Raw genomic sequence first — 14,746 nt, 5'->3', positions numbered from 1 at the left:
TTTACCATCTAAAAAGAGAAACCTAGACACATCACGTAAGAGTCAGTATTAACGGTTTGCTTTTTTTCCCCTTAAACAAACGGCACTTTGACTCAACTTCCCCCCACACCCCAAAATAGGTTCCCTTAAAATCCATTTAAGTAATAAATTTTAAGTAAAATCCATTTAAGTAAAAAATTTAGCGACGGTAAAGAAACTTAAAATACCCTTCTTTTAAAAATTAGGAAAAAGGCAAAATGGCGTTTTTATTGACTACGTTTCCAAAGAAGGTGGAAAGTAGTGGAAGGTGCGCTTTTTGCTCCAAGTACGGCACTTGAATCGGCTTCTGAAGGAAAGTAAACCTGCCAGACTCCAGCAGAGAGTTGTTTGCCTGAAACCTATCAAGTTCAAGTGCTGGACCAGAAATCCATACCTCACTCTTGAAATCCCTGATCTAAATGACTTTCTTTAAAGGAATTTGATTCCTGACCTTACCAACAACAAAAAGCTCTATCAAGACCTGCAATGCACCGCATGCCTCTCTCCATTCTGCACCTTCGGTTGAAAACACGACCAAACCTTCTCCAGGGCACCGGATGCGGTGGTTCGACATACACCTAGACAACGCATCGCCGCGGTACCTACAGGAGGGCCCCCAGAAAGCCCCTAGTTCCTGCTAAAGACAATTCCAAGCCAGAGCTGCCGTCGATACCGTCAGATCCCTCCCTCTTGGCTCCAAAAGGGAAATGTACCTGTGGAGCACCCGCTGCGCAGCAAACAGGGCACGGCTCCAACCTCGTGTCCTCTCTCCCTTTTGTGTTCCCTCGCAGTCCTCCCTCCCCGGGCAGAACTTGAGCAGAGCACTTGGCCGCCTGATCGGCCAGCTCCCGGCGCCAGGAGGATCGCGCTCCCGGGAGATGCAGAGCTCGGAGGCTGAGCGCGGCGCCTGGCGCGCAGCAGCCGCGCAGCGCGGCCAGGGGCTCCCCGGCTCGCGCCTACCCGCCGCGCGGGGCCCTCGCGGGGGCTCCGGCTCAGCATTCCCGCGACGAGCTGTTGCACCAGGTTTGCTACCGGCGTCCTGCCCCTCACCCCGGCATGGACCGCACTCCCGTCCGGCCAGGGCAAGTCCGGAAGTCTCCGGGCAATTCGGGGGGTCCTTCACCCCAGCCAGCGCGGCTCGGCGCACACCCCGGTCTGCTAAATCCTACCCCTTCCCTGCCCACCACCCCCAAGGCCATTTCCCCCGCCGGCCGGGGACTGCGTGGGAGCGGTACCATTCTCCTCACGGGGCGGACTCCGGAAGGGCAGCAACTCCTCCTCCTCCTCCTCCGCGGCCTGTAGCCATCTATCGGGAAGCGTCTCCGGAGTCGGCAGCTGAGGCCGCCGGACAGGGACAGCCCAGGGAAATCTCAGCACTAACTCGGCTCGGGCGCTAGCAGCAGAAGCCGAGTCTTTCATAATTGTGCGACCAACTCCGCCGGGTGACCCGCCACAGGGACGCGCCCGCGCCCGCCTCCGCCTCCGCCGGCGACGGGGCTGGAGACGGACCACGTGAGAGGCGCGTCCTGTGCGTCGCCGCCCGCCGCCCGCCGCCCGGGTCACGTGAAGGGCGCGCGCTCCCGCCTTCCAGGCGGCCTCCGTACGCGCCGCGCGCGCGCACGCGCTGGGCACGGGTGTCTCAGCCCTCGCCACCCGGGTGGCCCGAGGTGGGTGGGGTGCACTCCCCAGATCTCCTTTGGACACCGAGGCAGGACTGGTACGAACTTCTGTCTCTGCTCCGGGTTTGAGCCCGGAGGAAGCAATAGTGGGAGGTGAAGGTTGCAGGCCTCCGGGATCCAATCTGGAGTTGCCGCGTGCGCTCATCTGCATGTCACTGGGCCTGGCCTCTGGCTAAGCTCTCACGCGGCTTCTCCCAGCCCTTGGTGCCTCAGCGAGGACAGAGGCCTTGAACAGTCTCTCCTCGTCCAAAATGCAGAATCACCTTACCCCCAACCTTGTTCTTCCTCTGGTTTCCCGTTTCTGCCTGTCCAAATTATACTCTCGTCTCCAACTTTGGGCTCCATCCTGTCCCTCCAAAGATACGGCCCACAGACACGCATGCCCCACACACCTGAACCAGAGACTGCGGGTTGTTCCCGGGCCCAATGCATGCCTCTCTGTCTTTCCTTTCCCTTTGTTATCACTCCAGTCCAGGTTTGACTATTGGGGATAGTTCACTAAAAGTTGCTTTTCACACATCACATTCCTGCTCCCCCAAAACTTCCAGTTCCTCCACTTCAAGAGTTCCTCCCTCTGCCCTCGCCCCCTGTGACTCGGTTGGTTGAGCTCGCCCTGGGCACTGAAAGGTTACTGTTTGGATTCCCAGTCAGGGCACGAGCCTGGGTTGGGGAATGGACCGCCCCGCCCCCGACCCCCTCCCCCCCCCTCCCCCGACCCCCTCCCCCCCCTCCCCCGCCCCGACTGGGGGCATAGGCAGCCAAGGTTTTGCTCTCCCATCAATGTTCCTCCCTCTCACTTCCTCTCTTTCTAAAAATCAATGAATAAAAAAAAAAGTTTCTCTGAGACCTGACTCTTAACTTCAGTAGGGATATTGAGAAAGCTTAGAGGCCATAAAATATGAACTAAGCCTTGGGGAAGAATTGGAAAGGTTTGTAGAGAGGAAGGGAGTTCCAGATAAGGAGAACACTTAAACAAAGGCGGGAGGCATAACCCCATCATATTAACTTTTGTAAGTGTATCACTTGGTTTCCAGTAATAAACCCAAACAGCCTCTTCCCTAGGCATAATTTGAGAATGATCCTTAGGTTTTTCTGTACTTAAAACCCTTTTGCATCTCTTGTTCTTAGAACAAACCAAATAGCTTAGTATCTGACCCCATTTTTTTTTTTCAGTCTTATCTCTAATCACTTCTCCTAGTCACCTTTCTACCCCCTTCAAATATCTATCATGACTCAACTCATAGGTACCTTCATTCAATATATTTTTTGTCACAGCATTATTTATAACTAGAGGCCTGATGCACGAAATTCATGCAAGAGTAGGCCTTCCTTCCCCCAGGTGCTGGCACCAGCTTTGCTCTGGCACCTGGAACCCAGGCTTCCCGGACAGCCCCGGCTTCGTCCAGAAGGTCGTCCAAAAGGACATCCAGTCTAATTAGCATGTTATGCTAATTAATAGATCTATAATAATAATAGATAGCCAAGATATGGAAGCAACCTAGGTGTCCATAGATAGATGAGTGGATAAAAAAAGACATGAGATAGCCTATATAATAAAAGGGTAATACTGTAGGCAAATTGACCAAACAGCGGCGGAATGCCCACGGCCCCTCGCTCCAGCCAGCCTGCCCCCAAAGGCCCTGATTGGGAGCAGGCCGGCTGGACCCCACCAGTGCACAAATTCGCTCACAGAAACAGAGATCAAACTGATGGTTGCAGGAGGGGGAGGGAAGCTGGGATGGGTAAAAAAGGTAAAGAAAAATTTAGTCAATAATGTGAAAAATTTGCATGGTGACAGATGAGTACTGGACTTAGTGAGTTGGTCACATTGTAAGGTATATAAATATGACTCATTATATTGTATATCTGAAACTAATATATTTTACACCAACTATACTTGAATAATAATATAAAGAAACAAAAAATTTTTATAAAACACTAAAATAAAATGTCTTCTTCCACAAAAAAAAAAAATTTTTGTTTTATTCTACCCCCAGGTGCGCCTCCTATATGTTCCCTTTGCACACTGTACAGTCCCCATTATAACATTTACCTACTGCATGCTAATTACCAATTTACTTGCCAATCCCCTCACCTCTTACCACTAAATGTCATAATCTTATCAATCTTATTCACCAGTGTGTCCCACCTTGATAACATATATGAAGGAATCATTCAATATTATTTATCAGAGAAAAAAACAAACCCTCTGATAGGCCAGACTCTGAAGCTATAACTTTGTCCTCTTATTCTGGCATGCAGAGTTCCATGTCATATTAAGATAAAATGCTACTTCTACCTTGCAGAGAGTTGCAGGAAGCATAGCAGAATGTGGAAGTCTGTGTTCCCACAGTATGTTGTTTAATCAATCAGCCATCCTTTATTCATATTTGTTGAACATCCACTGTTGATCACACAGTGTGCTCTAGGTCACTCCCTTGCATGGTTCAGGCCCTGTGCTACTATTTGTGCCTGTTTCCTGAAACATTTTGTTCCAAAGCTGATCAACTACATTGGCCTACGCTTTGAAGTGTCTGATTCCCTGCTGCATGTGGTATGTAGGAAACACTATGAGATGTTCTATAAGAAAGTAGAAGTGTGAAGTTGGTGATATAGGTAAATGTGGTACTTGCATCCTCCCATAACCACATCAAACTTACAACTAAAATACAGAACAACCATTGGTCAGAACTGCCTGAAATCTGGCTGAATGGAAGTCCTACAACTAGAGAATCAAAGAAGAAAGCACACTGGGACTGGTAGTAGTAGTGGAGGTGCAGAATGGGCTGGCCCGACTACCCTCCTGCAGCAATTTTTTAATCGGGAGGGAGATCTTGGCTGCGGAGGCCACCTGTGAGAAGCAAGAGGTCCAGACCCACACCAGACCCCTCAGCTCAGGGTTTCAGTACTGGGAAGAGAAGTCCCCATAACTTTAGAATATAAAAACTAGTGGAGATTGTTGCTGAGTGACACAGGTTGCTGAAGACCTAGACAGCTCTTCTTAAAGAGCCAGCACACAGACTTACTCAGGCTCACTCCCTTTGAGCTCCAGCACTGGGCAGCGGCTTGAAAGGATCCAAGGACATACAGGGAAGAACTAAATTGTCTAGCATCAGGGCAAGAACTTGGGGGTAGCTATCTCCCAGACAAAATTGCTCCCAGAGGTCATTGTTCCTATGCTGAAACCTCCCAACTGCAGAACTGACTGTCAGGTGCTATATCTGAGTCTCCATCAACCTGGCTCACCTTGCCCTGGTGATTCCCTGAGACCTTGCCCCACCCAATTTGCAACCCCACACAGGCTGTTTGCAGCAGCTTTTCCATATGAATGGCCTGTCCTGGCTCAGGTTTCAGACTTTCCTAAAATCTCTCAAACAAGGAGGAGCTGGACTCAGTGTGCCCTATACCTCTTGATAAGCGGCCCCAGGCCCAGCACTAACAGCAGCCTGCTTTGGTTCACAGTTTGGTCTCTCCTGGGCACCTCCAAGCCCAACACAAGTGGCAGCTGTCTGCAGATCACTCTGTAACTTGTGCTGGGTGGCCCCAAGCAGGGAACAAGCAGTGGCTGACTTTACACCTCCTGGGAGATCCCAGAGCACCTGGAGGACAGCTTCAGACCTTATAAACATGGTTTTGAATTCTGTATCCAGATGAATGCCAGATTACAACTCTACACATCCACAAGCAACACACTCAAGGAGCAGACTTGGTGAGCACCAAAATCACACTGAAGCAAGTCCTGCTCCTTAGGAGTTCTCCTGCACAGCAGCTCTTCCACCATAGTTGCAGCTGGTCCTTATAGCCAATTGGCCTGGAGGTCAATTCCTCCCAGTGATGCCAACAGCAAGACAGGCTCAACTACAACAAGACACTGCAGCCCTAGTCAGTTTGGCTCAGTGGATAGAGCATCGTCCTGCAGACCAAAGGGTCCTGGGTTCAATTCCAGTCAAAAGCACGTACCTTGGTTGCAGATTCCTCCCTGGCCCAGGGCTCATGCAGGAGGCAATCAGTCAATGTGCTCACATCAATGTTTCTCTCTGTCTTCCCATCTCTCTTCCATTCTTCCTAAAAATCGATGGAAAAATATCCTCGAGTGAGGATTAACAAAACAAAAACCAAAAAAAACAACAAAGACAGTGCACACAGCCCACACAGTGACACACTCAGCGTGCCCAACTCAGGTGACTAGGGAGACGGAGCCACTGGGACCTACAGGACACCTGCTACACAAGGCCACTCTGCCAATTCCAGGAGATATAGCAGCTCTAACTAATACATAGAAACAAACACAGGGAAGCAGCCAAAATGTGGAGACAAAGAAATATGTCACAAATGGAAGAAATGGAAGCAAGAAAACTACTGGATACAGAGTTCAAAACCATGGGTATAAGGTTACTCAAGGATCTTCATGAGTTTTAAGGATTTTAGTGAGAATGTCAAAGACATGAAAAAGGACCAGTCAGAAATTAAGCATAGATTAAATAAAATAAAGAATAATTTAGAGGGATACAATAGTAGAGTAGAGGATTCCAAGAATCAAATCAACAATTTGGAATATGAGGAAGCAAAAAACACCCAAGCAGAAACACAAAAAGAAAAAAAAAAAATCCAAAAATATGAAGGTAGTGTAAGGAGCTTCTGGGACAACTTCAAGCGTACCAACACTCTCATTATGGGTGTACCAGACTAAATGGAGAAGAGAGGGAGCAAGATAGTGAAAATCTATTTGAAGAAATAGTGACAGAAAAATTCCCCTGCCTGGTGAAAGAAATAAACTTATAAGTCCAGGAAGGGCAGAGTTCCAAACAAGAGGAACCCAAAGAGGCCCACACCAAGACACATCATAATTAAAATGCCAAGGGCAAAAGACAAAGAGAGAATCTTAAAAGCAGCAAGAGAAAAGCAGTTAGTTACCTACAAGGGAGTACAGTGGGGCCTTGACTTATGAGTGTCCCGACTAACGAGTTTTTCGAGATATGAGCCGTCTCTCGGCCGATTTTTTGCTTTGCGTTGAGAGCTAAAATTTGGGTTATGAGCCAGCTTCAGATACCCCACCGCTAGTTGGCACAGCAAACGTCACAGTGAACACCTCAACATCAGCCCAGCATCACGTGTCTCACTTGTTCACTTTAAGCGGTTAGCTCTTAGTTGAAGCATCAGTGTTGTGCTCGCATTTGTGCTTGCAGTTATTTTGCAAAACTTCGTTTTTTCAGCCATGGATCTGAAGAAAGTAAGTATGAAGGACAGTGCTGATAAGAAGAAGCGGATGATGTGCATTGAATTAAAGAAAAAAATCGAAAAACATGACCAAGGTGTGCGTGTAAGCGACTTGGTGAAGCAGTACGAGCGTAGCACTTCTTTGATCTGCACCATACTAAAGCAGAAGGAGTCGATACAGGCTACAACTCCAGACAAGGGCGTTAAAATAATTTCTAAACAGCGGACATCTATCCATGAAAATATGGAGAAGCTGCTAATGGTGAGGTTAATGGAGAAGCAGCTCGCAGGAGACACCGTGACGAAGGCTATAATCTGCGAGAAGGCACGAGCTATTTACGCTGATTTGCTGCTGCAGACCCCAGGCACTTCAATGGACGAGGCATCAGGCAAGCTGTTTAAAGCCAGTCGGGGCTGGTTCGAAAATTTTAAAAAGAGGACTGGCATTCACTCTGTTGTCAGACATGGTGAGGCAGCGAGCGCGGATATAAAGGAAGGTGACATCAAGGAGCTCATCGAGGAGCACTCCGAGGAACTGACAACGCAGGAGCTAAAGGAGCTACAGACGCAGCAGCACACGGAGGTTTTGCAGGAAATAGATGACACTAGGAGGAGGAGGAGGTAGTGGAGGAGGAGGTTATATCTATAAGTGAGATAAAGGAAATGTTGGGAATGTGGGAGAAACTTTCAGACTTTATTCAAAAGAAACACCCAGAAAAAATTGCAACTGGCCGTGCGATGGAGCTATTTAATGACACTTGCCTGACTCATTTCAGAAATATTCTGAAAGGGAGGATGAAACAGATCTCATTGGACAGGTTTTTATCAAAAACTCCTGTAGATGAAAGTGATGAAAGCGTGGCGAAAAGGGCAAAAATCAGCAAATAAGATTCAGTTATTCAGTTCAGCCTTTCTCCTCCAACTCCATCAGCATCTTTAAGTCGTTTGATCTCCAAGGTAAATGCTGTACATTAAACTTAATAAAACAAGTTTATTGCACTACATTCTATTGTTCAGTATTGTGTTTTTATACAATATTCGTTATTTTTAAATACATTTTTCTTATTTAAAAACATTTAACAAAACAAATGCGGTGTTTTTTGGGTGTCCGGAACGGATTAATGGCATTTCAACTCATTGTAATGGTGAAAATTGATTTGACATACGGGTAATTTGAGTTACAAGTTCCGTCACGGAACGAATTAAACTCGTAAGTTAAGGCCCCACTGTACCCATATGACTGTCAGCTGATTTCTCAACAGAAACTTTGCAGGCCAGAAGGGGGTGGCAAGAAATATTTAAAGTAATCAATAGCAAAAACTTACAACCAAGATTACTCTGTTCAGCAAAGCTCTCATTTAGAATTCAGGGTCAGATAAAAGTTTCACAAACAAGAAAAAGCAAAAGGAGTTCACCACCACCAAACCAGTATTACATGAAATGTTGAAGAGTATTCTTGCCGAAACCGGTTTGGCTCAGTGGATAGAGCATCGGCCTGCGGACTGAAGGGTCCTGGGTTCGGTTCCTGTCAAGGGCATGTACCTGGGTTGCGGGCATATCTCCAGTGGGGGATGTATAGGAGGCGGCTGATCGATGTTTCTCTCTCATCGATGTTTCTAACTCTCTATCTCTCTCCCTTCCTCTCTGTAAAAAATCAATAAAATATATTTTAAAAAAATAAAAAATAAAAAAAGAGTATTCTTTAAGAAGAGGAGGAGGAGGAGAGATAAAAAAAAATATGAACAATATAAAGGCAACATTACATATCTATCAACAATTGAATCTAAGAATCAAAATAAACAAACAAGAAATCTAATGAACAAACTAAACTGGTGAATAAAATAGAATGAGAGGCATGAAAACATGGAAAAGATTGACAAATCTCAGAGGGAATTGGGTAGTGGGGGCGGGGAAGAGATTAATCAAAGATCTTACCTATAGACATAGACAGTAGTATGGTGAAGACCTGGGGCAGGGTGGGAACTGGGTGGAGGGGAGCAATGGGGAGGGGGGGGCGGGGAACGGGGACATTTGTAATACTCTCAAAAATAAATATTAAGCCCTAGCTGGTTTGGCTCAGTGGATAGAGCATAGGCCTGCAGACTGAAGGGTCCCGGGTTCGATTCCAGCCAAGGGCACATGCCCGGGTTGCAGGCTCGATCCCCAGTGGGGGGCGTGCAGGAGGCAGCCAGTCCATGATTCTCATCACTGATGTTTCTATCTCTCTCTCCCTCTCCCTTCTTCTCTGAAATCAATAAAAATATTTAAAAATAAATAAATAATAAATATTAAAAAATAGAATGCTGGGGATATTAAAATAATTTAAATAAATTAAAGCATCAAAATAATAAAATAGAGCCAATATATAAAGTTTTTAAATATAATTTTCTCTGCTACTTAAAATTAGACACTTATAAATGTTCAGCAAATTCTTTGTTTATATAAGCAGGTAGTGATTAAACCAGTTCCAACAAATTTTGCTGTACTTTGGATAGAGGATTAATGGATTTTCTTTCTTAGGCTTTCTTTCAAAAGAATTAACCTGGTTTGCAAGAAGAAAGCTTATGAAATGGCAAACCCAAAATACATGGAATGTTTCAAATGTTAATCTTTAACCCCAGTAGCTTAATACACTCCCTGGCATATCATAGGTATTCAAAAAATAGTTCTTGATAATTGAGATGAAAATCAGCCTTCTTTTATTATGTGTGAATATGCTAATTAGTTACACCATATACAAGTAATAAACATTTTTTTAACCTATATCTTTGGCCTTAGTTTACTTTTAAAGGAAAAAAAAATCTTTTTCAACTTTTCAAACTCTGCCCCCAAGTGACTAGATTTAGGCAAAAGCTAGAACAAATTAGGAGTAACCATAGAGAGAAATTCCCCTTTGAATGTAGCAAAGCCCTTGTGTTGATGAAGAATGTTATTGCTGCGACTATATGAACTTCTCTGAGGCATATGTGCGTGTATAATGAATGGATTACTTTGGCTGGACAGAGAATTTAGGGGTCTAGGACTAAATGCATCAGACTATGATAAACAATGATCATTTCCTAAAATTAATTTTGATGGTGTAGCTATTCCTAAATCATTTGACTCAACTACTTTTGAGAAAGTGGGGGTGGGGGGCTAAGGGGGGGAAATGATGCAGCTTATGTAAAAAACCAGTCCCTACATTTCCATTCAGGCAGAGATTTAATCACATAAAACTGAGGAATGAATGATCAGATTGTACACATTAAGCGATCTTGGATTTAGGGATCATGAAACTGATGTAGATTTTAATTTTTATAATTTTTAAAGTTTTAATTGGTGGTTCTAGTTGTGAATTGTTATTCACTTTCACTGGCACATCAATGTGTTTGAACAAACCCAAGGAGTAAGATATGTAAAAACGTAAGTCTGTTTAAACTTGATTATTTAGTTTGAAACATGTATTTGCTTTGATAATTATTCTGGATTGCTGAAAAAAAAAAGATGTTCTTTTTTAAAAAATATATATATTTTATTGATTTTTTATAGAGGAAGGAAGAGGGATAGAGAGTTAGAAACATCGGTGAGAGGGAAACATTGATCAGCCGCCTCCTGTACATACCTTACTGGCGATGTGCCCGCAACCAAGGTACATGCCCTTGACCAGAATCTAACCCGGGACCCTTCAGTCCACAGGCCAATGCTCTATCCACTGAGCCAAACCAGCCAGGGCAAGATGTTCTTTAAATAGGTAAATAATTGAGAACTTGGAATCTCAAAAAAATGATTTTCTGATACTGGAAATTATTATTTTTACTATATAGTCACATGACTAACATATATTTCCTAACTTAATAGCAATTTACTAAGATTTTAACATTATAAGTTATATAATGAAGGTCCTAAAGTATAAGTTACATGGTATTAAAATGAAGTTACTATATGTATGTGTTTATATGTATGAGTATGTGTATACTTGCCTCACTATTCTTAAGAGATTTTCATCTTGTTTCATGAGGATCTCAAAGGAATAACATTCAGGTAGCTAATCTTAACCTAATAAACTTCAAGATCATAAGAGCCAATTACAGTATACATAACACTTTAAGTAAAACTAAACATGTAAACATAACCAAGCAACCAGCTATTAATTGGCTCTGTGCTTTGAATAACATTTAAATACAATATAGGTGCTTAATACTAAATGATTACAAATGCATAGCTGAAGGAGTAAAAACATAAGGAGAGATGCAGATGAAAGGTGATGAGTTGAACACACTTAATTTTGCGCCCTTGTGAAATACAATGAAACAACAGTTTTCAAAGATATTTCATGAAAAATTTCATACATATACAAAAGTAGAAACAAATACCTGTCGCCTGTATTTAATGATTATCAATATTTTACTGCATTTACTTCTCCTGTTCTTTCCTTTTCTTAGCTGAAATTGATTTATTTTAAAGTAAATTATAGACACCCTGTTATTTTGCTCTTCTGTATTTCAGTGTGTATATATATATGTATATGTATGTATGTATGTATATATATATATGGGAGCTGAAAATTTCCCATCAGTTTATTACATTGTAGCCATCAGAAGGCTGGTAGGGCAAGGCATTCATTACTCACGCGTTTGTGGTCATGCTGGTGTAAACAAACCTACACCTACTGTCCTATAAAATATAGCACAATTATGTACAGCACATAATACCTGATGATAATAAACTATGATGTTGCTAGTTTATATATTTATTATACTGTACTATACTATACTATACTACTTTCTATCACTTTTTAAAGACTGTACTCTTTTTACTTCTAAAAAAAAGTTTACTGTAAAACAGCATGCCATGTTAGGCTGGCATTAGTCTCATACTTCTCATGTTTACTGTGTCTCTTGATTGCATCATTTTCTCATGTGTTTGATTTAACCTTATGTTGTTTTGTCCAGTGGCATGCTGTACAGACTTGTAGTCTAGAGCAATAGGCTATACCAGACAGCCTCGGTGTGCAGTACGCTGTACATCTGGGTTTGTGTAAGTGCACTCTATGATATTCACATTTCTACAAAATGGCTTAACAACAAACTTATCAGAATGTATCTCATTGGTAAACTGTGCATGAGTGTACATCTGTTAAAAAAAATGGACATGATGCCATTATCACATCTAAAAAAACACCGAACAATAAGTACTTGGCATTATATATGGTTCATAACCAAAATTTTCAACAGTTGGCACACAAATGTCTTGTTCAGTTAGCTTGTTGAACTGGGATCCAAACAATGCCCACACCAGGGATCTGCATGTCATGTCGTAGAAGTTTAATTTGGAGGGCAGCCCTCCTTCCTCACTTCCCCCCATGCTATTGATTTATTACAAGAACCAATTCAGTTTCAGAATGTCGCATGTTCTGTATTTTTAAGTTTTCTTGAGTGTCATTTAACTTGTTCTTTCATCTTCCATATTTCTCATAGCTAGAAGTTTGTGTTCTAGATTTGATTAGATTCAGGGTTTTTTGTTGTTGTTGCTTTGCAAACACACTTCATGGTGCTTTGTGCTTCATACTGCATCACGGTGCAAGGCCTACAATGTCTGGTTGTCTCAGTTTTAGCAACGCTAAGATTTGTCAATGATTTCAGGCGCTGGCAATTTAAGCCCTTTCATCTAATGGTTTCCTATACCGATGATCATTGCCTAAACCAATTATTCCATTTGGGATTATAAAATGGTTATTTTCTAATTCTATCATTCATGAAGAGCCACAGATCTCCTCCTGCACTTTATGTAGCTGGGCAAATGTCCCTCCCTGACTCTGCCAGAAAACTGGAGGTTTGTTCTCTGAAGAGAGTAAAATAGTGGCCTGGAGGACGCCAGTTACAATCGAGGGCACACATGTGTAATGCAGTGAAAATGATGTTTGAGTGAGTGCATACAGAATCCCAAGACTCTCCACACTTTCCCCAACCACATGACTCCAGGAGGTTGGAAGAAAAATGATACAAATAATTTAATATTTAACCATCTGTTAGTATGGATACCTGTAACAAGGAAAATACTAGTAATTCAATAGATTTTTATAATTTAAATTTTGAATCTTAATAGAAGCATATTATAGTATACAGTAAAAAAAATACGTTTCCCTCTTACTCCTGTGCCCTGGCCATTGTGCCGCCTCTCTTCCTAGACACAGCCACTCTTCCCAGTTTCTTACGCTTCTTTCCAGATACATGGGCCTGTGGGATGAAACCAGGCTTCTCTGCAGCAGGGCTTGGGGGGTGGGGGTGGGGGTGGGTGTGGGGGGTGGGCAGGACTTCCTCAATATGTGGTCAAGCCAAACACAAACACTCTACAGAAACATATCTGGGCTAACCATATCCGAGTCAAAAAGCAGGATGGCAGTAGGATCTTACTAATTTGTGGGAACAATTTTAGCAAAGCTAAAAATGCCATGAATATTTATCACAAGAAGTATGATCATTTCTCAGTTAAAAAAGTCTATAACTAATTCAATAAATATTTATTTATTTTTATTAAATTATTTTTATTGATTTCAGAGAGGAAGGGAGAGGGAGAGAGAGAAACATCAATGATGAGAATCACTTATCGGCTGCCTCCTGCACGCCCCCTACTGGGGATCGAGTCCACAACCTAGGCATGTACCCTTGACCAGAATCGAACCCGGGACCCTTCAGTCTGCAGGCCAACGCTCTATCCACTGAGCCAAACCAGCTAGGGTCAATAAATATTTATTAATGGCTATTAGGTGTCAATATAAATTTCCAGTATGACACTTATGGAATCAAGATTTTATGGATAATTTGTCAGACTTAAATAACCACACAATTTTATACATGATTATTACCATTTGTATACTATGTGAACGTGATCTAGTTCATTTTTCAATTATTTTTCACCATTTAAAATAAACAAATTCAAATTTTATTTTAAAATAGAATTTATTGCATGTCATAGTGAATTCAATACATTAAAAAAAGTTTTCTTGTCAGTATTGGCACATAATGAAGTGTTTTAAAGTACTGCTAAATTAACACTTCAAAAATTTTTAAATCATGTTCCATAAAAAAATAAAGCCTAATAGTGTTATAAAGTATTAATTTACACTAACTTACATATCAAAGTGTTTAAAAAAAGAATTCCACACTAAAACCAATAAACTAAGAAGTAAAAATCCAATCATATATTTTTAAAAAGGTTCTCATTTAAACAAAATACAACGGAAGGTATAAAATAGGCAACAACTACAAAATTTACATTGACTTGTTCTGCTGGGAAGTCCTGCAATCTAACCAGATAAACTTTGGATATTTTTTAAAATCCATATTCCAAAAGTATATTGTTTACAACACTCTATGCCCAATTAAAGAAACATATGACATTAAGTATTCTACAGTTTTCTTTCAGTTTCCATTTAATTGCCATTATTACAGGACTATTCTAAAATTTTAGTTTTAAGAAATCATTTTCCTCCATGATCATTTTCATAGACACAAAGGCTGTTCTGAAGTACAGAAATGTTAAACAAGGAAGTTCACATATATGGCCTTCACTATAATATGGCCTGTATATTACTGTATCAATCTCATTTTGTTTACTCTGAAAACTCAGTAATCCAAATCATGAGTATTACACAATTTCTTTCAAATTCCAAAAAGTTGAGTATGTAATTTGATTCAGATCTTTTGAATTTACAGAATATCTTTCTTTCAGGAAGCATAAAGTCATTTATATTCAGTACTTGGACTTTATTTACATTTCTTACCTCAACCTGTTTAGAATTAACTTCTGAGGGAAAAATATAACTGAAAATAAAAATTTTAAACTGTAGAATT

The 14,746-nt window shown here is 42.0% G+C and overlaps 1 protein-coding gene across 1 annotated transcript in view; it reads right to left on the bottom strand.

Moving 5' to 3' along the window:
* The window catches only part of TRPM7 (transient receptor potential cation channel subfamily M member 7), a 120,537-nt gene extending 119,026 nt beyond the window's left edge, over nucleotides 1-1,511 (bottom strand). Inside the window, exon 1 of the mRNA XM_081109032.1 lies at nucleotides 1,254-1,511. Within this exon, the coding sequence (XP_080965158.1) occupies nucleotides 1,254-1,256 (3 nt within the window). The 5' untranslated portion in view covers nucleotides 1,257-1,511. The remainder of the gene's footprint in view (nucleotides 1-1,253) is intronic.
* Nucleotides 1,512-14,746: the final 13,235 nt, after the last annotated feature.

This window comes from Myotis nattereri (assembly GCF_964212035.1).
Source record: "Myotis nattereri genome assembly, chromosome: 1".
Taxonomy (NCBI): Eukaryota; Metazoa; Chordata; class Mammalia; order Chiroptera; family Vespertilionidae; genus Myotis; species Myotis nattereri.
Note: the sequence above shows the minus strand (reverse complement) of the source record. Positions and strands in the feature narration are given on the sequence as shown.